Raw genomic sequence first — 27,481 nt, forward strand, 5'->3', positions numbered from 1 at the left:
CCCACAACAGTTTCAATTCAGTAGTAAGTGAAAGAAGAAAAAGGACCAGCGTAGAGAAATGGGAAAGTAAGTAAAAAAGGAAGAGAAAACAAGATGGGGATTCTGAATCAATTCTGAAGAAAGGTAAGAACACTCTTGCACAGTTTAAAAAAAAAAAAGAATCCATTTTTAAAATTCCAAGAATGAACTATAGTGTAAAACAGGTGGTAGAAACATTATTTAAAAAGGAAATACATACAGAGAGCAAAAAAGTAATGCACTTTACTGGTTAGTTCAGAATAAGTCAGGGAGTGTGTATCATTCGTGCCCTGTGGCCCTTTGACTTAAATTATCTTGTTAAATTATCTGAGCTTTATTTCCAGCATAAATGGTGAAGATAATGCACGTGCCTTCTTCTCCTCCTCCACTGGGGTCTGGTGAGGATGAATTACACAATGTGTGTGGCATGTCTTTAAAACTTAGAGTGCTAGGTAAGCAGAAAGCTTTTTTGAAGGGACTATATATTGTTGGTGTGGAATGAAATCGTACCCAAAATTTGAGGCTGAGCAAGAGACAGCAGATTATAATGCATTGGGGAAAGCTTTAAATTTTATTCTTTTTTTTTCTCTTTTTTTGGTACTGGGGATCAAACTCAGGAACTTACAAAGCAGGTGGCAGAACCACTGAGGTAAATCCCCGGCCCTATTCTCGTATTTCTAAGCTAGTGACAAAACTATTACTTTCCATAGGGCTACCTTCTTCAAGCAGCAATTATCCATGGGGAGGAGGGGAAATAAAAGAAAGTTCTTACTAATGAAAGCTTTTATAATCAAGAGACAATCAAAAGACATTACAGAATATAACATTACTTGGTTAAAAAGTAGAGTTTAGGTAATTCTGGGTCAGAAATTATGTAGAATATTTCTAGGTTTGACATCTTAAACAAGGCAGAACAGGAGATGGTGTAGATTAAGTATCATGCTATTTAGCCGATAAAATCTACCGAAGTTACTGAGTCAGATGCCCTTGTAGAGTCTTGAAAAGCAGGCTTCCAATTCTTTTGATTGATGGATCTCTGAATGCTACAAATAAGGCTGGGTGCCAGGTTAATACTCTACATATTAGGAAAACTTTGGGGAATGTGCCATTTTGTTCTAATTTCATTTCTCCCTTATGCAGACTTCTATTTTTCCTTCCTTTCAACTAGATTAAATACTGTAAATCACAGCTTTACTGATAGGAAGGGAGCTATTTCCTTTACACTTAAGTACATCATCTCCAAGATGCCAACTCCACTAATGAAGACAAAAGTACAGTTTGCCAATCCAAATAAATTGCCTGCTTGGGGGGGCTGGGGATCCAGACTTTGTGGTGACTCTAGATGCCTAAGTCAAAAATTTTTTCCGAGTTATCTCTGGGAATGCAGTAGCTATGCAAAATCAGCATGAAAGTAATTTCAAAAAAATTGCTCACCCTTGACATTTTCATTGGCCCTTCAGTTTTACCTCATTTACTTATGCCAAGGGAAAAAAAGAGAGACTCTATCATTATACCTTGTTTTGGGCTATATATAAGTCAGGATGGGATATAGCAACAAATACACTTTATGCTACAGCGGTCATTAAAAAAGTATTAAATTCTTACTACCTGTTCAATCCTGGCTCAAGCAATACATAGGGCATAGAAGAGGAGGTTTAGTAGATAGCACGAATGTAAATAGGGACCTCTTAATAATTAGTTTGACCACAATCATTCATATTCACTAGAGTTGAGTTTTGTAATGCTGTGGTGCTGGGTATCAAAACTACGGCCTCCTCTGTGCTAGACAAGTGCTCTACCATAGAGGTATACCTCAGTCTTTCTATAAGGTTTTATTTTCTTTTTCTTGAAGTGCAAAGAATGTGATATACTTGGGTGAGTATATCAATATAAGTATTGATTTAGAGGTTTACTCAGACCAAGGTAGTCATGTAGTCCCCAATCTTCCTTGGTTCTCTTGTAGGGGATTTACAATTTTGGTGAAAATACAGAGACAAAATACAGAAAAGTATTAGCAAATATGTAAATACTAATGTTTGGTAATGTCTAGAAATCCATAAATAAACACGTAACTAAATGAGAGGCACAAATAATAAACCAAAGATAGAATCATTCATTAATTTCTTTTGTTTTGTTTTCTTTTCTTTTCTTTTTATTGAGTTTATTGGTACAATCTAGGTATACAATACAATTACATTCATCATTGGGATCTTGTACCTTTACATAATAGGTCTTGATTCTCATTTTTCCCCTTGCCCCTGCCCTCCTTTCACCCCCTCCTCCCCTCCCCATTTACAAACGCTTTATTTCCATTTTTTCAGTTTCTCATATTTTTTTCCTCTCCCTTATTACCTTTCCCCTACCCTTTCCACTTTCCTTACACCTTTAGCCCTTTACTTCCTATTTCACATTATTAATTGTCTCATTAGGATCCTGTGTACTATTATAGTTTTTCACACCAAAGAAACTATTCGGTATTTCAGTTAAAGAAATCTCTGTATGAACATTAAAAATAGGGAATACTAAAATAAAACTAAAAAGGAAAGTAAAACAGAAAAGGCAGTGATGTAACATCAAAATAATCCTTAATTCTGGAGATGAAAATGGTCCCTGAACATATTTAAATTGCTTCTCGCTCTTATATTCTTATTTTATTCTTTTTTCACTATTTAGAGAATACTTTATTACTTTCTGTAATCAAACCCACGTAGATATGACCTTACATATTTAGTACGATGTGTTACCCCTGTACACATGGAAAAAATAAAAATAAAAATAAAATAAATTAACATTTCTAGACCAATATGGTTGTCCATTTCTGTACAATGCCAAGCCAACACAGTAAATTGGGATGACTTTTTCCAAAATTGGCAGCACCGCTAAAGTTTCCCAAAATTCAATTTATATACATATGTGTGTGTATCACAAAGTAAATTTCAAACCAAAACTGAATCTAGTATTATTGATGTAGGACAGTACTGTATCATACCTCTATGAATGTAAAATATCTAGTACCTGCTTTATGATACACAGTAGGGACTGTGCTTTATCAGAGCTACATTTAATGGTATTACTCTAGAATGTTCTCTTTCCAGATGATGATTAAGAGGCTAATAGAAAAAATGGTGCCAGGTACCACAGCAGCAACAGAACTTTGCTGTTGTCTGGATATTACTCTTTTCTTTTCTTTTTTTTTAATGGAATGTGCTGAATGTCTATAATTTTGTTCAGATGACTGCAGAACCTGGAAAAGCTGTTGCTGCTATCGATGCATAACATACTATTATTAGTCATTAATTTCTTATAGGAGGATGGACTCATGTTCAATATAGCTTAGATAAATTGGGGGGAATAAACTACCCATCTTCAAAAAGAAAATAACATCTTAGTATACAGAAAGGGAAATTGGGCATGGGGGGCCAAGATAGTGCAACCCTGTCTCAAATAAATAAATAAAACAGAGTTGGAGGTGATGAGTATTAGAAACACTCTAAGACTTGTTGGTATTTTGAAATTCAGGCTGATGTGACATCAGCTGGAGGCCAATTTTAGTTCATTGAGCAAGGAAGAGAATTGTTGAAGGACTTTTAAAATGAATTCAAAGAAATTGTGAACACGTGAAAGACTAGACTGTAACCTTATTCATTTCTCATGGCAAGTACTCAACCCCATGCCTAATAAAAAGTCAGAACTGGAATCAAAGACTGAAGCCAGTAACATTGTCATGCACTGCTAAGTATTTGGAATAGAGTGATAACATCGCAATAGAGGATCCCCATAGTTAGAAAGAGCTCACTAAATTTGCCTAGTATAAAGAAAGCAAAATATCAGTAATAATAAAACCCTAATAGCATGATGTCACAATTGAGAAACCAGATCTGAAATGTGACTGTGACTGCCTGTTGTCCTAGCTCCTGGGACCATTATCTTAACCATACTTTCTAATTTTGTAACAACAATACAATATTGTCAACAAAACAGTAGGGCTCTATTTCATGGTAAAGAATTATCAGCCAAAATAGTTTATAGCGTGATGACTACTTACTAGTTACTAATCTGCCTGGAAGTAATTACTAATGTGCCTGAGATTGGCTTACTTTGTTTATTATGCCTTCACTTCTCTATTGAAATGTCTGCTTTCCTATTCATTCCATCTCCATTCAAGTTTGACCTCAAGCCTTAATATCCAGCTCTTCCATTAAAAATGTCCATAGTAACACATCATCCTTCAGCAGTTTTCCAGCAGCCATTTGAGGTACAAGTAGGAATACATTGGCTTTCATTGTTATCTAATTTTCATTTGCACATGGCCCTTGAGGGTCTAAGAACAAAAACAGATCCAGATTTTTGTGGGGTCTGAAGTTTATATAGTGAAAAGTGTTTCTTTAGAAGATATAAGATGATAACTTAATAATGAGCTATTTAGACATAAATCTTTGGAATGGCCTATGTAAGTTAGGGACCCCAAAGCTTAGGCATAACCTGTAAATCTGACATTGGGCATCCATTTAATCTCGACATTGTCCAGGACAGGGCTATGCATTTTAACTGCTCATGTTGAAACTCTTTCCTTTAGCAATTTTCTCTAATCTCATAGCTTAAACTCTCCTCTGATAGAAATACTGTTCATGGACACACACACAGAATTTAGAGCTTTTGTTGAACCCTGGGTCCTGAGTTACACATCAATGTACAATGCTTGAATGGCCCCTCAAGCTCAATTCAACCAATTATTTGAATCCCATCTTGCAAATCTACTATTTCAACTATCCTTTTGTAATTTTCCCTGTATCTGTATTTTCACGTGCAGTCTATCTTATTAGGACTGCCTCTCTCTCAGCCATGTGGTCCAACTTCTCACCTCCTGCCTATACTTTAATTGGCACTAGCATTACTGGGTCTCAAATGATCTGCAATCTTTTTGATTAAGATCTTTTTATCAGTGAATAAATTCTTTGTGATTGAAGAAATGTCAAGTTTAAAAAATCTATCATATTTCAGAAAAAGGTTTAATGTCTTTTTCATTATGATAGAAAATGCACAGATTTGACAAGTAGCAATTAATTTGTTTGAAATATGTGATGTGTTACACATAATGTTTAAAGTACTGTGGAAGTTCTGAAACTTTGCAGTCCTTCTAGAGTTCCCCCAGGGGCACAAAGCTTGTGAATTGACTACCTAACCCTTTCTTTGGGGAATAAAATGGAATACAACCAACTTTATTATTAAGGAATTAACTGTGACTTATTTAGAGCTTTGTTAGATAATTCTCTGTCATATTTAAACAACACCCATTGTATTTAAATAGCTCCATATTTTCCATTGAAAAATTACTACATTCTGGGAATATTTTCAGCTTCTGACTCTGGTAACCCGCTTTGAAATGGGGCTGATTTTTGTGTTACTAACATCCTGACATCCATTTTTTCCCTAATTTCCTTGTTCGTAACTGTCACCATCTTCGCATTCTTCTGTGAAATACTCACTTTTATTTGTTTGAATTTTTCCAATCTTATTCAAAACCACTGCCCCAAATGCCACACTGTGCACTGTATAGTCACCCGGTTCCACAGAGGACCCTTCTTGCACTGTAAATGCCAGCCAGGCAGCAGTGGGGCAATTACTGAAGTACCTGCCCGTGCGGAGAACAGTTCATACTGTTTTGTTCATACCGGTTTTGTTTAGAAGTTTTAACAGTTGTATATTTCAGTAGATTAAAGTCACTTTACCAAAAAAAAAAAAAAAAGATAAAAGGACATATGTATTGCATACACCAAATAAATAAGCAAAGATATTGGTATTAATGAAAGAAATAGGTTGAGCGGGAGGTGGAGACACAATTTACCTAGATTCATTAATGGATTCTTTTTGATACTTGACCTTTTATTTAGTGCTAGCAGAGGTGATTTGAATTGTAAGAACAAATCCAAACAAATCCAAGTTTCTTTGCTTTATTGCTTCTAGAGACAGCATTAGATATGAAAAGTAAAGAATGCCACAAAGCACTCATCAATTTAGGATCAGCAGATTTACCCATAGGAAATGGACTAGGATCACTGCTCCCTCACTTCTGTTCTACTGGAAAGCTTTCCTTATGATACTGTGGGAATCCTCTCACAGGGAAGGACAATATCAAATAGCAGGGCCCAGGAGGAGCCAGGATTGAAGAGGTTTAAGGCCTGGGATAGCTAAGGTCTCAGAGCAGGGAGAAAGCCCATCTGAAGAATGGGGAGTTGGCACCCTGTTTCACTCAAGCCACATAGGTCAAGAGGTGGACATAGGGTGCAGGCTAACAAAAGAAATCCTGTTTTCTTAATCTTCAAATTTAGATGGCAGCAAAATGTCCATTTAGAGACAGAGGCAGTGAGATATAGAACTACATGGAGGATGTCAGGACAAAGTTTAGTAGCAAATATGCCAAAGAAATAGATGAAAAAGATGCAGTCACCATTTGAACTGAATAATCTTATCTATTTCTATGAATCAGGCTGACTAGGAGAATAACTTTCTGAGGTGTGGCTTGACTTAATATTGCTCCACACAGAAAAAGGAAATGTATAGCAGATCTTTACTTTTAATGAAACTTTGAAATATTTGCAAATTATCCCAGAAGAAAGTAGTAGGGAGATGAATATTCAAGCCCACTGGAAATTATTAGCAAACATTTCCAAATGAAATTCTTCATATGCATAAAAATTATAATGGAATGAAAACAAAAGTAAAAATCAACTTATCAAGATAAACCAGAAGGGATATTTAGTGTATCACAGAATTATAGAATATAAGTGCTGGTAAGAAATTGAAAATCACACATTTCAGCTATCTAATAAATAAAAATATTTTAAAATAGTATTTCCTAATAGTGATCATCTTGCTTATTATTTAATATTAAAGTAAGTATAAATTGATTACAAGGAAAACCAGTTCCTTTAACAGAAGAGAAACTGGAACACTTAGTAAACAAATAAACCTATACTAAAATATATACATAAATATAATTTATATCTGCCTTATTCATTCTTATATTGACTTTCTGAAGTAAGACGGTAAATAAATATCATCATCATTTAAATTTTATAAAAAAAGAATAAGACGGCCAGTCAGAATAAGGGACTGATCAATGTTTACACAGCCTGCGAGGAGGAGGTGATCCTTAAAGCCAGGTCTTCTGGCTCAAAACTCTTGTTATTTCCTTTATGCTATTTGAATGCTAATTTTCCTGACATTTAACCTGATGTCTTTTTTTTTTTGCTTACTCAATTAAATCATGCTCAACTTAAATGATAAAGTACCACAAATCTTTTTTCATGAATTTCCCCATTTTAAATCAGATGGATGTAGTAAATTTAATGTTCAAATGTGTGTGTATGTATATGTGTATATATATGTATGTATATTACAAATTGTTTCTTGGAGTTTTCCTCTACATTTAACTTAAGATTTTGTTATGGTCTCTTTCTAGATTTTCCTTCAAAGCCTCACATGCCCATAGCTGAGGCTTCTGAGAAGTAACTGGATCACGGGGGTGTGAGAGTAGATTAGGCATAGGTTCAGCATTGTTCTAGTTGTGGATGTTGGGTTTACCGAAGAGGAAGAATCCACTCAGGGTGTGGGTGACACCAACAAATAGTCTTGCAGTATGGATGGAATAAAAGGGAGAGAAGAAGGAAGGCTGCTGCTTTCCTGGACTGTTTCTCCTCCTCTGTGAGCCCCCTCTGCCAGGATCCCCTGCCTTTTATCCAGCCAACTATTGACTGAAACCTCTAAAACCATGAGCTAAATAAACCTTTCCTCCTTTAATTTAAGGGTGTCACATAATTTTTTCCAACAATCAATTCGTAATTAAGACAAATCCTTACCAATCCCCTTATCTTTGTGTCATCACGTGATTAAACATTTGCTTCCTAGGTTTTTCCCCAACTATTGAGTATGGCCCAATACAGGCAGATTAAGAAAATTTTCTACTATTGTCAGTATTTCTTGGCATGATTGTTTAACTGAGAAAAAAATCTACCTGCCTCATTTTGGACCCTCAATCTGTTCATAAATCTATCAGAAGATATTTGCCTCAAACGAAATGATATTTCCCTGACCTACCACCTTGGAACTTTATTTACTCATTTTAGGGAGATCTACTGACTGTGGTATAGTTTGTTCCCAGGGAGCTCATAGTGGTTGTAAGTGATCATGGCATCCTTTTCAAAATTTGGTTAAAACTATATTGTAGCACTTAGGGCTTCTCTCTTTCTTTTCATTCTCTTTCTTTCTTTCATTTCATGTTAACCATAATTCCCCTTTTATTTACAGTTAGGAAAATATGTCACCAAGATTGTAAACTTGTTTCTCTTTTCTGTGCATTTTTACTTGCTAGCAATAATGCTTTTATAATAACATTCTTGAACTATGTTAGTGCCCAGGACATAACGCACATGGGTCTTATAGTTGAACTTGTTTATGTAATTTTAATCATTTGTTATAAAATTAAAGACATAAGACACCATAATTTTGATAATATCACTTGCTAAAATAATAAAAAGGTTTAAAGTTGTATTGTCCTATTAGTAGATGGGCTCTTATGTTTTATAAGGATACAGGTTAACAGGTCACTAGATCTCTCGGGGACATACCATAAAAGAAAATATAAATTCAGTATATAGTTGAAATCACAAATAGGATGAATTAAAGTTAAATTGAACAAAATACAGTTATTTCGTCTTTACCTAAGGCAGCATTAACTTTTATCCTACAATAATAAATAAAAAAAAAACCTTTAAGATTTTATCCTAATCCTTAGGAGCCATATAAAAGCCCATGTCTAATAGAAACAGGAAACAATGAATTTTATTTTTTGTTTCAAAATACATTTCATACTTTGCATAATAATTAATGAAAAATAAAGCAATAAGCAGAACAAATTAAAACAGTCCTGTTTACCAATGCATCTTACATACTTTTTCCTTCTTTGATACCCAGAACATTTTGCTTTTCTGTAATAAAATTCCTCATCATTGGTACATAATATTAATTAGGTTCCTATGAAAGAGTGTTGTGTTGCCGGGTGTGGTGGTGTACGCCTGTGATCCCAGCACTTGGGAGGCTGACGCAAGAGGATCGCTGTGAGTTTGAGACCAGCCTGGGCTACATAGTGAGTTCCAGGTCATTCTCAACTACATGGTGAGACCCTATCTCAAAAAAAAAAAAAAAAAGAGTGATCCAAGTTCACAACAATATTCATATTTGTGTATGTAAATTATATGTACATAAAAAGGATATCTATGCTTTTACTTTATATATAATTATAAACATGTGCAGGCACATTAAAAATAAAATTAAGATCTTGTGTTCAAACACATAGTTTATGTATATTCATGACATCAATGGTTTATACATCACAACAGATTCTGTACAAATACATACTCATATTCCAGAAGAACTACAGTTTGAGTTGTTTCATTTTTATGCCAGGTTTAAAGCCTTACTATAGACAGAGTTTTCTCTGGACATTTATATGGGAATATAAGGACTTGTTAATGTTTAAATTTGAATAAATCATCATCTTTCTTATATCATCCCACATTTCATCTTCTGACCAACTTAACTATACTATAACAAATAATGCAACTATACTATAACAAATAATGCAACTATACTACAACAAATAATACTACAACAAATACTTCTCCAGATCATCATCACTGTTTAAGAGGCCAATTGGAATTCTATCCACTTTAGAGTTGGAAAAATGGAAGCTAATCTCCAACTTTAAAAAGTTAATAATTTGTGCATAACCAAAGTTTACATTCTTTTGTGCCTGCAATCATTTAGAGTCAGAATCTCCCAAAAAGTCTCATGTGTCCAGAGATACGGCTGCCGTAAGATGATCCAATTGTAGGTACACCACGCTGGCCAGTGGATTGACCCATGGATGAGTTTCACACCTGAACGTGCTATTAGGATGTGAGACCTGGTCAGAAGTGTCAGCCACTGGAAGCATAAAGTGAAAGGGTAAAGTGTTGTCTCCAGCTCCTTCCTTTTCTCTGCTTTCTTGCTGCTGTTAGTTGACCAGCCTTGCCCTGCCCTGCCATTCCATCATGTTTCTGTCTTGAACCCAGCTATGGACAGAATTCTTTGAACTGTAAATCACATTTCTCCTCCTTTAAGGTATAGGTGTCTATGTTTTCCCAGTGTCAGGAAAGTGGCTAAGACAATTCCTGGTCTAGAAGTGGATCTAGTCTGGGGATATCTTGTACACATTACGCAGTTCTCTGTTGTGGTGACGATCACACTGGACATCGCAAAAGACAGACAGAAGAACAGTGCTCAGGCAATCAGTGAAAAATGAAAAATCTATTCATGTCTGAAATTAGTGACTCAGCTATGCATAAAAATGCTGATCTGAAGATATGCTTCTGCAATTAAATGGCCATGTGAAATGTGAAAATACCTCAAGACCAAAATGAGCCACAAATTAATATATAGGCTGAACTTCATGCATCACTTTAATTTTTATCTTCTGTTCCTACTAGAGTAGTGTGTGAAATAGTAACTGACTAAAAGCACAATTGCAGAAAGGACATACCTAGTCAGAGATTTAATATGAAAATCAATCATCAGGATGTTACAATAGAATAAGTAGTAGTGTATTATTGCACAGGATGCTACGTTGCATTTTCCCTCATTACTGTAGGCAGTTCCTTTGGCATCCTACAAATAATGTCCCTCTACATTACATTATACAGAAGACAATTTGGGATTATTACAAAGTCCAGTGCACTTTCAGGTTTCAATTTTTCCAAGAGTGAGTGACAACCTCTAAACTGCGAAACCCAGATAGGCATAGTTATTCAGTAGGAGCAATTACTTTTTGTAAAGAAATTGTGACTGAATGTTCTTTGCTTTTCATAAGAAAGTAGAAAAAAATGGTGACTACACCTGTTGAACACAAGCCTGCTACCCCTAATAACTCCTAAATCGCATTTAGTCCCCGCAGTGACCACTAGAGGGAGAAAGTCAGCAGCTGGAGGAGGGATAGTCCTTCTCTTGTTTCCTTATGGACTTCAGATATACCTCACCTGAGGATCATTGAGTGACTCCTTGACCTGTCAAAAGCTGCTACTCTAGGAGATAAAGGACAAATGTTGTTGGGTCTTTTTATCTCTAACTCTGAAATTTTCAGTTCTCCCTAAAACAACCCTACTGACTGTTCATTTTCTAGAATCTGTGCTTGAAAAAGCTTATGTCAATGGAAAACGTTGCAGATATTTCTAACCAAACCCTCTGTCTAACCCATCACTAATCAGAAAATACTTCATCTCTGATTTTAGTAATCTCTTTAATTGCACATTTACACTTAATCTACTAGTGGTTGTCTTCACTGGCAAAATATCTTTCTTGAGTTCCGTCTCCTTTTAATTTGCTTCACCTTTGATAGAGTTTTAGTCTGATTGATCTACAGTACAGTATGACTGCCTCTGTGTTCAGTTCAGTAAGCAAATATTTATTTGAATTCCTACAAACTCTAGGATAAATTCTGAGGTAAGAAGATAAAGTAGATGAAATGCCTGTCTTTCAGGCAAGGCACAAATGAGCAGAATGTGTGTTAAAAGTAGAATAAATGCTAAATAAGCATAGACACTGAAGGAGGCTATTGGTGATAATAAATGATGTGTTTGTCCCAGCCTAGGAGAATTAGGGAAGATTTCCTGAATGAGACAGTGCTATATATAACCCCTAAGCCTTGAAGTAGGTTCAAGGAAATAACCTGGTATGGTAGGGAAACAAGGATAGAGCACAGCGGAGGCCGAGGCTCTGGGCAGACACAGCATCATGCACGAGTATGCAGTGTGTATGTTTAAACACTCATTTATGAGCAAAGATTGTGGGTGATTCTGAATTGGTGCAGGCAGTGAGGAAACATAATAAGGAGTCATTCTAGCTAAGGAGTGAGGGATGATGAGCCTCTGAAGGATCTGGTGACATTTCTTGACTAATATTAGAAAATAATGGGTCTGCAATACTCAGGAGGGGAGCTGAGGTCCGTCCATTGTGGCAATTACAGGGAGTCTGGAAGCTCTAAGAAGACTGAACATATAATCTAGAAAATGTAACTAAATCAGGATGAAGCAAATCCTATTAGTTTAGTTCATTTCATACCTTTGTCTCTATCTTTTCCTCACAGTGCTAGGATCAGGCTTTATGATCCTGAAGTCACACAGTAAGAGTTTTACAAGATGGAGCTCAGTACTCTGGAAACCACTCTCAAGCCACACCTGGCTTACTAACACTCTGATTTAGAGACTCAGTTCTAGGAATTGAGAGGCCTTGTCTTTTATACATTGACCAGGCTACCTATCTTGGTAATGCTTTGGGCTCCAAGCAACTCATTCTCTGAACCTCTGCCTGTTCAAGTCAACCGTTGTCCCAAAAATCCTCTTCCTTCTCTGAGTTGAGTCTTTACAACTGATTGTCAGACATTTCTGTGACCCCTGCCTGTCTTACTTTGGGGATCCCTCAAGGTGGCATAACTGTAAATCATCATTTTACTACATTTTGCTTTTCTCTTGACAAACTATGTAGGACCTCCTTGGCTCCACCCACAGAAAAGAAAGCTTTGGGAGTCCTTATCTACACATCAGACTGGAAACTCCAGGCACCTGCTGCAAAGCTCACTGTGCAGTGCCCCATCATCCAGAAGCAAAGGCCAGATCTATGTTCAGTTCTGCCCAGGTTACCAACCATTACCCCACTGCTAGCCCAAAGTAAATTTTGCATAAATACAGAAAAGAGAATTCCATCTTTCTCAAAGGATTTTAACTAAGAAAAACTATAATCACTACAATACATAGCACATACCTTGAGTTTTTGTACAAATGAAAGCTGTCAGCTGAAAGTAGAGAAATGGACCGTAATCTCCCTGCAGCCATCCTTATGTGGATCCCCTGGGAGGGAAGCTAGTAGGAAATTTAACCAGAAAGCAGGTCATGGGGAAAAATAAGAAAATGGTAGAGTTTTGGGACCCAACTGAGGTAAATAAAGAAAAGGGTTTTAAATCAAACAAGAAGGCGGACTAATAGGCAGAGGTACAAGAATAAAGAAGAAAGGGGATTATTTCAAAGGGGAATTGTTGAGGCCATTGGGTCCCTGGACAGGTCTTACAAAACATAAGAATGGCTTTGGGAATATAAACCAGAGGCTGCAATTGGAGGAAATACATTCTCCTGGTTTATACACAGAGAGAACCTATCAAATATGACCTGTTTCAAATGAAATACTTTTTAATCAGCTCCTGGTAGATTATCCTCCAGAACTATGGATTTTATCAACTGGGACGAATAGAGGAGAGGGGAGGGGAAGAGAGGGATGGGGAGCCAAAGAGAAGGGAGAAGAGCAAAAGAGAAGGGAGAAAGGAGAAACGAGAAAGGGTGAGAGAGGTGAGGAGGGTAGAAGGGAAAGGAGGGGAGGGGAGGGAAAAGAGAGGAATGAAAGAGGAAGAGAAGAGGACAGAAGAAAGGACAAAGGAAGGAACACTTCAGCATATTTGGGGGCATAATTTAAAATAGCATTTCATGACAGAAAATGAAAAACAAGACAGTTCTGTGCAATGAGAATTAAGTGACATGAGTTCTAGTGCTTCGCCACTCAAGTTTTCAAGCAACCAAATTGAGCTTTTCTCGGTTACATTATCTTAAAATGAGCTGTGACTGACTGCCTAATTTCCAAGGCCTTTCCTACTCTAAATCTCTATGTGTTTTTCCCATAGTAATTAACAAAGACTGAATTAAAGGGTTTTTTTTTTTTGTGAAGGTTAATCACACATTAGTTGGAGATTATGTTTTGATTACAGAAAACCACAAAAACTTATTCACTCTGACTGCACTCTTATTAAGAAATGCAACTATATTCTGAGACATTTCTGATGTAAAGAACTTAAAATGATAAAACGCATCTTAGAGAAAATGACCAGCATTAACCGCAGGAATAAGAATATGCCACTATATTAGGTTTTCTAACCTTCTAAAATTACTACCTGTTGTAAATAGGCAATATACATTTTTAGAGCTTATATTTCACAAGAATGTCACAAACACATGGAAATTGAATAACACTCTCCTGAATAACTGATGTGCCACAGCAGAAATTAAAGAAGAAATTAGACAGTTTTTACAGTTTAAGGATAATACCAGTACAACATACAGGAATCTATGGGATACAATGAAAGCAGTTTCACATGGGAACTTCATAGCATTGAATGCCAACTCTAGGAAAACAGAGCAAGCTCAAATAAACAACCTAATGGTGAATCTTAAGCTCCTAGAAAAAGAAGAGCAAGAAAAACTCAATGCTCATATAAGGGAGGAAATTATAAAGATCAGAGTAGAAATCAATGCACTGGAGACTAAGAGAAAAAAATAAATGAGGTGAAGGGTTGGTTTTTCAAAAGAACAAATAAAATCAGTAAACACTTAGCCAAGCTTATCAAAAAAGGAAAGAAAAGTCTCAAATTCATGCAACTAAGAATAAAAAACGTGAAGTCACAACAGATTCTGCAGAAATCCAGAGAATCATCAATACTTACTTCAAGAACATGTATTCTAATTAAATGCAGAACATTGTAGAAATGACCAGATCTCTAGATATATATGAATTACCAAAGATTAATGAAGAAGATATAAAAATTCTAAACACTACAATTACAATCAGTGAAGTTAAAAATGTTATTAAAAATTTATCAACAAAATAAGCGAGGTCCTGTTTCACTGCTGAATTCTACAAGATGTATAGGGGAGAGCTATTGCCACTATTCTTTAAACTTTTCAATGAAATTGAAAGAGAAGCAAAACTTCCAAATTCGTGCCTCTAAATAAGTATTACAATGATTCTAACACCAGGGAAAGACCTAACCAAAAAAGAAAACTACAGGCCAATCTCCCTAATGAACATAGATGCAAAAATCCTCAATATGATACTGGAAAAGAGAATACAGAGGGTCTTCAAGAAGATTGCACACCGTCACCAAGTCAGATTTATCCCAAGGATTCAAGGATGGTTCAACATATGTAAATCAATAAATGTAATACACTATATTAACAGAATCAAGGACAAAAACCATATGATTCTCTCAATAGATGCAGAAAAAGCAATTGATAAAGTTCAACACCCATTCATGATTAAAACAACCCTGCAGAAAATTGGAATATATGGTCTTTATCTCAACTTGATAAAGGTTATCCAGGAAAAGCCAACAGCCAATATTATAGTAAATGGTCAAAAACTGAAAACCTGAAAACCTTAACACTAAAATCAAGAATGAGACAAGGATTTCCACTATAACCACTCCTATTCAATGTAGTTTTGGAAACATTAGGCACAGCAAATAGACAAGGGAAAGAAATAAAAACAATAATAGGAAAGGAAGAAGTGAGCTGTCATTATTTGCTAATGATATGATATTCTACATAGAAGACCCAAAGAAACTCCACCAAAAGATTTCTAGACTTCAGTGACAGGTTCAGTAGAGTAGCTCGATACCAGGTAAATACTCAAACATAAATAACCTTCCTGTACATAAATAACAGTCTCACTGAGAGTGAAATTAGGGAAACCCACTCACAAAAGCATCCAAAACAATGAAATATCTAGAAATCAATCTAACAAAGGAGACAAGAGACCTCTATAATGAAAACTGCAGCACTCTAAAAAAAGAGGTTGAAGAGGATATCAGAAAATGGAAAACATCCTTTGTTCCTGGGTAGGAAGAATCAATATAGTGAAAATGGCCACACTTCCAAAACTGCTATACAGATTCAAGGCAATCCCTATTGAAATCCTAACACTATATTTCATAGAACTAGAGAAAACAACCCAAAATTCATTGGGAATCAGAAGAGAACTAGAACAGCAAAAGAAATTCTAGGCAACAGAGACATGGCAGGGGGTATCACAGTCCCCAATGTGAAACTATATGACAAAGCCACTGAGATAAAAACAGCATGGTACTGGCAAAGAAACAGACCTGAGGATCAGTGGAACAGATTCAAAGATGCAGAAAAACCTCCTGACGTACTCAGCTACCTCATCTTTAACAAAGGAGCCAAACACCCTCCCTGGACAAGAGATAGCCTATTTAATAAATGGTGTTGGAAAAACTGGATCTCAACTTTTCAAAGATTAAACCTAATAGACCCCTTGTCTTTCACCATGCACTAAACTAAAATCCAAGTGGATTAAAGATATAATATTAAAACAGAAACACTAAACTTGCTGGAAGATAAGTTAGGTAGAACTCTTGAAGATAATTGGCATAGGAAGAGTCTTTATGAACAAATTCTCAGTAGCATGGGAACTAGTTCAAAGAATCAACAATTGGGACCTCATCTTTTTAAAAAGCTTCTGCACTGCCAGAGAAATCACAAGCAGAGCTAAGAGACAACCCACAATGTGGAAAAAAATTTTAGGAGTTGTTCCTCAGACAAAGGTCTACTATCTAGAATATATAAAGAACTAAAAAAATCAGACCCCCCAAATATAAAGACCCAATACAAAAATGGGCATCTGAAATGAACAGACATTTCTCAGACAAACAAATAAAAGCAGCAAATAATCATGTGAAAAACATTCAATATCGTTGGTCATTCAAGAGATGCAGATGAAAACAACACTGAGATTCCATCTCACCCCACTAAGAATGGCTGCTATGAATAAATCAAACAATACTTAATGCAGGTGGTGTTTTCGGGAGATAGGAATATTTCTTTTTTTTTTTCAGCTTTAATTGAGTTTATTGGTACATTTTAGGGATACAGTACAGTTACATTCATTGTTGGGATCTTGTACCTCTGCATGACAAGTCTTGGTTCTCATTTTTTCCCCTTGTCCCTGCCCTCCCTTCACCCCTCCTCTCCTCCCCATCTATAAACACTTTATTTCCATCTTTTCATTATCTCACATTTTTTCTTTTCCCTTATTACCCTTCCCCTACCCATCCCACCTTCCCTACACCTTTAGCCCCTTTCTTCCCATTTCTAAATGTCAGTAATCTTATTAGGATCTTCTGTATTATTGCAGATTATTCACACCAGAGAAACTATTCGGTATTTACACATGTGTGTCTTATTTATTTCACGGAATATTTCTTCATTTTTGGTGGTAGTGCAGACTGGTGCAACCACTGTGGAAATCAAATGGAAATACCACAAACAACTAGGAATAGAAGTCCCATTTGACCCAGCTATTCCCCTGCTGGGTATCTTCCCAAAATATTTAAAAGAATCATACAATAGTCATATATGCTCACCCATGTTTATAGTGATACAATTTGCAATAGCTGAAACTTGGAAACAGCACATTTGCCTGTCAACTGGGAACTGGATAAGGAAGATGTGGTCTTTTATAAAATAGAATATTACTTAACCACAAAGAATGAGAAACTAGAGACATTCATGGCTATGTAGATGCACATTGAGGTCATACTCTTAAGTGAAATTAATAATTTACACATGTGTAAATACCAAATAGTTTCTCTGGTGTGAAAAAGTAAAAATGTAAATAAGGATCAAAATGTATAATTGATATTGTATAATAGGAGGAAAAGTCTAAAAGAGTACAGTAAGTGGGAGGGGGAGGGAAAGTTAAAAAGGGAAAAGAAAAAATTTGTGAAAAGGAAAAACATGGAAACAATGTCTTTGCAAACAGGGAAGGGGGTGCTGAGGAGAGGCTGGGAAATGGGGAAAAATAAAAGCCTGATAAGTCATGTATAGGTACATGATTCCAATGGTGAATGTAACTATGTTGTATACCTAATATGTGCCAATAAATTTAATAAAGATAAAAATAACAAAAAATATTTCATACCATGTTATAGTTTATAAAACACTTAGATACAGAGTATTCCATTTGAACATAAAAATAATTTGGTTGTAGCTACTTATCTTCATTTAATAGAGTAGAATATTTCATGTTGTTACATCTTGGTCTTCTGACTAGCTACTGAGAACTCTGATATTACTATATCCTTTATGAAGTCTTCACCTAAGGCACAAAGTCTTGCCTATAAGTTTCAACTAAAGATTGAACACTATGTAAAAGTGACATGAATTCTACAAATACAATTGTTTTGCAAATTATATATGTATATATGTATATATATATATATATATATATATATGGAAAAGTAAGTGTATAAAGTGAAGTGTGTTTGGTAAATTAACACAGAAAACATTTTCTTGTCTAGCTATTCTCAGTTATCTGTTTTAGAGACAGAAATAAGTCAAAAACAACAAAAACCAATATATTCAGAACTGTCATGTGTCTGGGGAAACTTACGAAAAGGACAGGACAACAGCTTTAAAAAATCAAACTTCAATACTATTTCAATAGATGTTATATAACTTGTATCCATATTAAAATAAAATTACTACATTTTGCATTATATCATAATGATATAATCAGGTAGTAAACGAATAGATTTATGGTAATCCCTTTCCTCTTTCCTGACTGAATTGAACCATTTTGGTTGTGGGCATACTTTTCAAACTACACAAGACTAAATTTGTACTGCATATCTATTAAGTACTGCTCTGAAAATTGTTTGTGAAAGAGGGTCCTCTTCCAGTAAGGGGGTGGCTCTTTCTGTATACACATCAGAATTATCAAAAAGCAAGACCCAGCCTAGACCCAGACCCTTCCTCAAACTAATCAAAAGAAAATTTCTGTTTGAGGAATATTGTGGCTTCATATTTTCAAAATGTTCTCCAGATGAAGGTCCAGACTTGTAACAGTAGCATCATTTGAGAATTTGTTAGAAATGCAAATTCTCAAACCCCACTGGAGACATATTGAATCAGAAACTCTGGAGGTGAGATCACTAAAGTTCAAACAACTGGACTGCTTATGATTGGAAAACCACTGATACTTTGCTTGTGTAGCACTTTGCAATTCAACACACTTTTTTACTTTACCTCCTGTGAGCTTCTTAATACAACCTTGCAGACTGACTAAAATAGTTTCAGCATTTAGCAAATGAAACTGCAGCTCAAAATAATTCAGGGATTTGCTCAGAGTCATAGCATACAGATACACAGCTCAGGTCTTCTTGTCTTATAAACCATCAGACAAGAGATTCAGAGAACAGGACAAATGGCTGTGAGCCATAGGTAATGGCCTGACAGAGAGGTATCTCTCAGGCTCAGGTGATGACAGGGAGAGGGACCAGCACGTTCAGGCAAACTCCTATCAGGTGAGTCACAGGTGTTTGTATTTGGAGCTCTCAGAGACCACAACAAAATACACTAATCCTTTTTGGCCTGAGTTTGCACTTATGTGGAATCAGCTCTGAGAAATACAAATGCCTACCATTCACCAAATGACTTAGTGGATGAGTCATCGCCATTGCCTCCACAATTCTACAAATAATTCTTTTGAAGTCAAGCTACATACGAAAATCGCCTTTCCTATATACTGTGTTTATGTATTTATGCTTATGTCTTCCACACTGACAGAAACATAATCACAATTTGTATTTGTCTTATGACATTTGCCCACTATGTTGCTTAGGCCAGAAATGCCAACAAAGGCTATCATTCACAGATCCATAAACATTCTTTAGTAAAATGTATATAAAATGACATATATCTATATGAAACACAGGATGTTATGCTCCATTATTTATGACACACTAAATAAAGGATATTACGGGCAATGGATGATCCTTAAAGTATCAGTAATAACCAGTACATTTAGATTACCTTTAGTGGTTTAGCTACCAAATAAATAAATCCTCATAACTGTCACAAATTCCTTCTGTAGGCACAAAAAGTTTGTTTTCATATAATAAGTTATAAGGAGTAGGAAATCACATATTATGACAGGAGTTTGTTTGAGTGTTGATACTTTCTCAGTAAATGTAGGTGTTCCAGATGCCTTATAGAAAAGAAACTATTCTTTCCCCTTGAAATTTGTATAGAAATTTTACATTATTTTCAAATAATCACATACTTCTTTTGTTATTTCTTCTCTTTACTCCTTTAGTTTAGAAATAAATAGGGAAGATTGAAAATTTGAAAAAACTAGAAATGATCTTTCACTTAGATACTTAATTTCTCTTTATTTCCTCATTGAGTTTATTGGTACATTTTAGGTATACAGTACAGTTACATTCATCATTGGGATCTTGTACCTTTGCTTTTTTTTCTGTATCTCTTTTTTTTAAAAAAATTCCTGTTTAGTTTATTGGTACATTTTAGGTATACAGTACAGTTACATTCATCATTGGGATCTTGTACCTTTGCTTTTTTTTCTGTATCTCTTTTTTTTTAAAAAATTCCTGTTTAGTTTATTGGTACATTTAAAGCAAACAATACACTTACTTTTATCATTGGGATCTTGTACCTTTACATGATATATCTTAGTTCTTATTTTTCCCCATCCCCCTGCCCTCCCTTCACCCCACACCCTTTCCTATTTACAAAGACTTTGTTTCCATTTTTTTCTTTTTCACATTTTTTTTCTTTTCCCTTAGGAAATTTCTGATACTTATTAGGTGTGTTTATAGATGTGCATGTATCAACTCTTCAAGATGAATGGAGACATTACATATTCCAAACATGTTCTAGTGGAAATTAAAAGCAAAAAACATTAAAAATCTTATCATCATAAAGTATTATGATTTCCCTATAAACATCAGAACTATATACCAAATAATATTTTAATATTTTTAATTTAGAATATGTAGAATTGGAATATTATGAAGCTTTTGCATTTTATCAAATATACACTTATAAATCTCAGATATACATGCATATGTAATATGTACAAAGTAACTTTAAGAATAGATTTATGATAATGTACTGCATTATGTAAACAGCATGCTTCTTTGAGTGAAAAGTATTTTATAATACCCTTCTATATGCTACTGATATTCAAAATGGTCAGAGAGACCATTAAAAATTAAATTTTAAAGTTTGGTTTGGAATACTACCTATTTCCATTTATCTTTGACTAATCAAGAAAACCACTTGGTCTTAATCCTTCAAGATTAAGCAGGAGGAAAATCTCACTGGTGTTAGCATGCAGATCTAAAGGGTGAAAAGAACCAGTGCTAGAAATGTGTCCAGTAAGTAGTGAAAGGCTGTTCCAGTGGGCGTGACTGTGAGATGGTTGTGTGCTATTGAAAAAACACCCAAGGTTGTACCTTGATTAAAGTCCTATGGATAAACTCAGTGCATACTTTCCTGTATATACAAATGTAAATGCAGAGGTCCTGATTCCTTCTACCTAGGAAGGAGCCAGATAGGAGCACTTAGGACTATGCTACAGTTGTGGGTTGTTGATCACACTTTGATTCTTCATCCTTGGAAAAGAAGTGGGTGCTGTGGTTTTCAATAGCTTTTTATACAATTCTTAATAAGATCTAAATTCTTCTCTGAGAAATAACATTAGCTATGCATACATCAGGCTCTCTCTCTTTCCCTTAAGTTTTGTCACCATACTTCTGTTGTCTTTATTCTTTTTCAAACATAGAAATTGACAAGCAAGCCTAAAGTACACTTTCCTATCATGAAGCACAGTTATACCAAAGAGCACAATTACACAAAAATGAACATAATTCCCTAAAAAAACCCACTTGTTTCATGGAAGTAAGGCAGAAATGGCAAGTGTTTTAGAGATAAGCTAACCAAACCCTGTCCGTGGACCACCAGAAGGACAAACCTCCATTGTCTCCTCTTGCTATTTCAGATTATTCAGGGCCATAAACTCATTGAGAGAGGACTTTTCTCTCCTTGCCATTTCACTTTCTCTGAGCCAAACATCTACTGTGGTTTCCAATGAATCAAGTTCTCCTTCCTCTCCTCCCCTGAAGGCTACACTTCCAGCAAATGTCACAAATAAAGTGGAAGCATGCCTTTCCCAGGCTAGGCTTGTAAACAGAAAGCAAGAGCGCCATTCTTCACCAGGAAACTGACCCACAAAGCTTACTGGATTCAGTTAAAGAGATTGAGAAAAAGGTCAGCTAAGAAAACAAAAGGAACTCTCCCCATAGTTCCCTCTGATAGAGTTCTACCAACCCCAAAATACAGCCTGTTCAGGAAAGAGGAAACAGAAAAAGAGTGCACGTTAGGTGAGGACTCAGCAAGCTATGGACTCACATAGGTGCCTTATTTATATGCTCTGTTTGTCTTCCCTTTCCCAGGGAAAAACTCATTTTATATTTATTTATTTGTTTTTGTTACCATGTCCTTTTCTATACTGTAATGTCTACAAACATATCATACTGTAAAATCTCCATTTCTTTTGTGCCATATATATATATACAGAAGTATGTTGTTATTATATACAAATTACACATTCGTGTCATATACAAACCCCCTCTCTTAGACATAGACTTCTATCCAAGTAGGTGAAAGCATAAGCACACCTTTGTTCTATATATATATTAAGCATATTTATATGCTTATTTAATTTTTAGATTACTGTGACTTAAGACATAATTGATTCTGACTTAGAGTTTAAAAACTTCACAAACATTTTGGTAAAAAAAAAACTTATACATGTGGAATATTCACTTTTACATTCAGCCTTATAATCTCAAAAAATATTTCTAGAGATAGCACAAATCACTGTAGAGTTCTTTTGAAGTAAAGAGTCAATGATGTTAGTAACATGAACGTTAGCAGTTGAGGTGGCATGCATGCGTGTTTGCAAAAACATTTTCTGCATTATATCCAAATCCCTTTGCAAACAGATAAATTACTCTAGAAATCTTATTACTCCGTGTGGATAATTCACACGTGTAGGTTTACAAGGCTGGAGAGCTATAAGGGAAAATCTGCTTTGGATAGTAGGATCTTTGGGATTCGTAATCACCCAATACTCGGGAAATGAAAAGAGGAGCACTTAACACATTAGCATCCTCTTACTTTTTACAATCTGGAACAACACAGACACAATACACATGACACACACCACACCACACACTTTCCTCTCTAACAAGGCTAGAGATCCCAAAGCTGAACACTCCATGACAGCCAACCAAATTTATTTCTGAGAAAAGAAAAGAAAACTTTGCTGCTGTAGGCAGCTCTGCTACAGAACTGCTCCCTGATGCCCCAGGGTTTATGCACTATCAGCTCCTTGCACACAGATTAGAGGTCTATTTTCTATTGCATACTGTTTTTTATTGCCACTGCCAGCAATATTAGCTAGATAGACAAACCGACACCAGGTCATTTTATTTGGAAGAAATGAGATTTTAAAAGATCTCCAAGGACAGTGTTTTCTTTCTTATTGCTTTTTTCTTTTTTCTTCTTCTTCTTATTATCTACCAGAAATTCAAGGAAAACTGGGAAGTCAAGGGTGGAAGAGAAACACAGGAAAAGAAGTGTGGAGCTTCTTAGGTATGGAATTATGATAAGATGCCATTTGAGTCTCCGGCTCACTGTGCCTTGCAGGGGTCAAACTCCCAAGGACTTGGAACTTTCCCTTTCCAAAATTTAATCTGGAATTATATTTTAGAGTTTGGCAGAGCCGCACAGAAATAAGACTGGATTTAATAATCAATTTGAAATACTCATTTCATGCCAGGTTAATTCTTTCCCAATCTCTGAGTTTAACACTTCTATTCTTAAATGGCACCAATTGGGCAAAATCCTTTTCTTCCTGTCTCCATTCTGGGTGTTGATTTCTAGCCACATTCCAGAAAAGGCTCAGCAACCAACCAAAGTTCTAAGATTGATTTATTGCCCTCAGCATCAATTACAAGATCTTTACAAAAAGTCTTCTATCAGAACTACTGCTAAGACAGTGAGAAAGAGAGCTTTGATGTGTGTGCAGACACACACACACACACACACACTCACACACGCACACAGGAGGGGCAAGGAGAATGCAGAGTACATGTACTGTTTGTGAGCCATAATCTAGCAACTCTTCTTTCTGAATTAAGGAATCTCAACAAAACTCTAAAGTGCAAAGCATCTTTACAAAAGCAAAAACACTGCCCAAATGCCACTTAATGCCATAGATGAAGTTAGGCTTCCATGACCAGAGAAACAACATCCAAAGAATCAAACATTTCACCAGCACCACTGACTCTTGACAGGAACCAGAATTCCCTTGAATTTTGTTGGCTGTACGTCCACCACTCAGTGAAAGGGACACACATACACCATAAGCCTGCAGCATGGAGATCAGGCGCTCACATATACAATACACACATGCACACATACGCGAGCGCGCGCGCGCACACACACACACACACACACACACACACACACAAGAGAAAGAAAAGTTGCCCGAAAGCCCTACCTGAGGATGGCCGTGTCCCCCTGCCTCACGGTGATGTTGTCCGTGCCTCGGTTAAAATCCACGCTGCGAACGGGCAGTCCTGTGGGGAGAAGGCAGAGCAATCTCAGTAGGACCAGGGGCAACTGTTTCCGATCCGGCTGCACTCGCCCGACCATGGTGGCCACGCCGAGGTCTGTCTGCGCTGGGCTCCGGAGGGCGCGCTGCTCCGCGGAGAGAGGGCTCTAGGAACCCGGGCGCGGTGTTCCAGTTTGTGGTCCTTCCCACTTAGCCTCTTTCCCTCGCTCGGTCTCTTTTCCCTCTAACACTTAACAAAGCCTTCCTAAAAACCCAGGCGGGGGTGAGGGAGAAAGTCGAAGGAACAAAATTTGTAAAAGGACTGCAGGAACAGAAACCCCTCTTTAAAAGATGCAGAGAAGACTGCCAAATGCTGCGGTGCTTCCCTGGTCTCTCTGTGGCTGGATGCTCCTCTGCCAGCGCCGGAGCCGAGCGCCTACTCCCGGTAACCCACTTTCCCAGGCGGGAGGGAGCCGGCCCGAGTCTGCCAGTGAGTGTAAAGAAACAGCCTCGCAGGAGCCCCAGAAGCAGCCCGGAGTCTCTCCCCCTCCTCCCTTTCCTGTTCCTGCCTCCAGTCCGGGCTCACACTCTACTCCGCACCTCCCCCCTACCCTGCCCGCGGCCAACAGCCCCTCCACGTCATCCCCTCCCCCTCCCCCGGCTTGGCCCCCAGCTCTGCTCTGCACAACTGCCCCTTCAGCAGCAGCCAGCCTCAATGAAGCCTGAGGAGGCTGTGGGTTGTCAGGACAACAGCTCCATCTGAGGCCTGGCTGATTTCCTTAAGAACAGGGAGTGGAGCTCAGAGGTACTGTGCAAGACAGAAGGGAGAAGAGGGACTTAAGCTGTTTAAGAAGGTAGAGGGGGAGGAAAGGAGGAGGGGAAAAGGAAAAAGAGATGGGAAGGAGAGGGGCAGACCTTGACAAACCCAAACCGAGGAGGTAAAATAGAGGGAGAGCCTGGGGGGCCCTCAGGACCAGAGTTCTGGAAGATGGGACCAGGAATGTAAAACAGAAGAAAATTGATACTGGACTCAGATTAAAAGCCAAAGTGGATTTCACACTAAACGTTCCAGGTAAATGGCATCTCAGGATCACGCGGTGTTCACCCTTCTCTCCCCTGCACTTCCTGTTCTAGGACCGAAAAGGTTGACTTTCTCTCCTTTCTTCATCCCCTCCCCCTCCTGGAAACCCCTATGAAAGATGGATTGGAGACAATGCTGTTATTGAGTGGTCTGGGTGTGAATGCTTGGCTTGTCTTTTCCAAGTGCCAGCCTCAGCAGCTGATCCCTGATCCCTAAATCAACCTCACTCACCAGGAAACCCTCACTCACTCCCACACGGGAGTAAAGGCATTTAGGATGGCTGTTTAAAAGGCAAATTGCTGTTGCTACCCAAGTTCCACTGGCACTCGCCTCTCAAAACGTCCTTATGCAAGGAAGTAGATTTATATAGCAGAAGGCCTGTCATTTTCAGGGAGACACCCAAGCACGCACAGCACTCTACAGAATGCCAGACAGTTTAACATCATTTGTCACTCCTTCGACTTGGACATGTAAGCCAGAGATGAGGTCCTTAACAGCCAACACTGTTAATCACTCAAGTGAGAGCCTCAAACTCTCAGACGTCACTGATGCTGGAAGAAAAAGATGTGGTTTGGACCAGCCCAGGCCTTCTTTTCCTCCTTTTAAATTTTATTTACTGGAATAATTAAAGCATTCACACATGCTAAAATCTAACAGTATAAAATGCCTCAGAATGAATTATAGTCATTTCCTTTTGCTCTCTTTGGGAAACTTTTTGCACCTATCTGCAGGCAAGAGATATTTCCAGCTTCTCCTGCAAAAAGGAAGGGCAGAAGAAGTTGGCAAAGGAGGGAGCAGAAGGATGGGAAACTGAGGCTCTCCTTCGAGTTTTGATCAAGAAAATCTAGGGCCGGGGATTTAGCTCAGTGGTTCTGCTACCTGTCTCCCAAGTGCAAAGTCCATAGTTTGATCTGGTGCCAACAAACAAACAAATCTGCCTCATACCCTCAGAATAATCACACTTGATTTCCTGTTAGCTTCTGTATTCCAGCAAACTTTGGGTTGAAGCTATTTTCTTCTGGGATAGCATAGAAAGTGTAAACATTTTGCAGCCGGCTCTAATGCCTTGAAGAGTTTCTGAGTCATTCTTGTGATTCCCTTCTACATTTAGTGATGTAAGAAACTCTAGGTGAGGAGGCTGCATTCCTTGATTCTCTGTTCTAGACTATTTTTTGGCCATACGTATTCCACTCCTGTACAAATAAATGCTGGAATATATACATACACAAACACACACACAGAGAGCTGCTATGCCAACCTCTTCTTATTTACGCAAATACAGGGTGAAGGTTATTTGCAAAATAACTGAACAATAAATAACTGGAAGATGTTTGGGAATCCTTATAAATCTATCAAATACCAACAGAATACAAGCCAAATGGAAACACTTAGTGTGTTGCCACTTGTTCTTGAGAATGTTCAAAAGATTTCTCTGGAGCTTTTTATCAGTTTAAAAGGCTGATGAACTCTTGGAGATTATGTGAGGAAAGAAAGGAAGGCACTTTGTTTTAAAAATAATTTTTAAATATCAGAATTTGATTGTCACAAATTCAAGGTCTATAAAGTCAATGAACTTTCTTTGTATTACGCATTCATATAAGTCAAACTATCCTCTACCAGAGCTTATAAGCAGTCTGTAGCTAAGAAGTCAGTGCAGTTTTACCACTAAGTTGCAACTTGGCTGTGGAAAACTTTGAACCCATTTTGGCACAAGATAAAAAAAAAATAGCTAGCTGGGTGCAGTAGCACACCCCCGTAAATGATTTGGGAGGATCACTACAAATTCAAGGCTAGCCAGGGCTGCTTAGTGAGTTCCAGGCCAACCTGAACTACACAGGAAGACCTGGTCTCAAAAAAGGAAAAAGAAAGTTGGGTGGGGGTGGGTGGCTACATTAACTGATTAGTTGAATTGGAAAACTCTGTGTAAAAGGGATGTACACTAATAACGTAACTCTCTATTAGGATTGTAGGGAAACAGACACCTGTCTTTCCCTGCCCTGCACCACCAGACTTGACCCTTCCTGTCAG

At 37.1% G+C, this 27,481-nt stretch overlaps 1 protein-coding gene across 3 annotated transcripts in view; it reads right to left on the reverse strand.

Annotated features, from left to right (window-relative positions):
• Positions 1-27,481, reverse strand: part of Lsamp (limbic system associated membrane protein) — a 1,351,571-nt gene that overhangs the window by 596,598 nt on the left and 727,492 nt on the right. For 2 of the 3 annotated variants that reach the window (XM_010630058.2, XM_010630057.2), the window contains exon 1: positions 24,319-24,842. In XM_010630058.2, coding sequence (XP_010628360.1) covers positions 24,319-24,473 — 155 coding nt within the window. In that variant the 5' untranslated portion in view covers positions 24,474-24,842. Of the gene's footprint in view, positions 1-24,318; positions 24,843-27,481 lie in introns of those variants that run through there. The other variant, XM_033768029.1, reaches the window with a different exon arrangement.

This window comes from Fukomys damarensis, unplaced genomic scaffold, assembly GCF_012274545.1.
Source record: "Fukomys damarensis isolate Sample0158 unplaced genomic scaffold, DMR_v1.0_HiC HiC_scaffold_24, whole genome shotgun sequence".
NCBI classification, from domain to species: domain Eukaryota; kingdom Metazoa; phylum Chordata; class Mammalia; order Rodentia; family Bathyergidae; genus Fukomys; species Fukomys damarensis.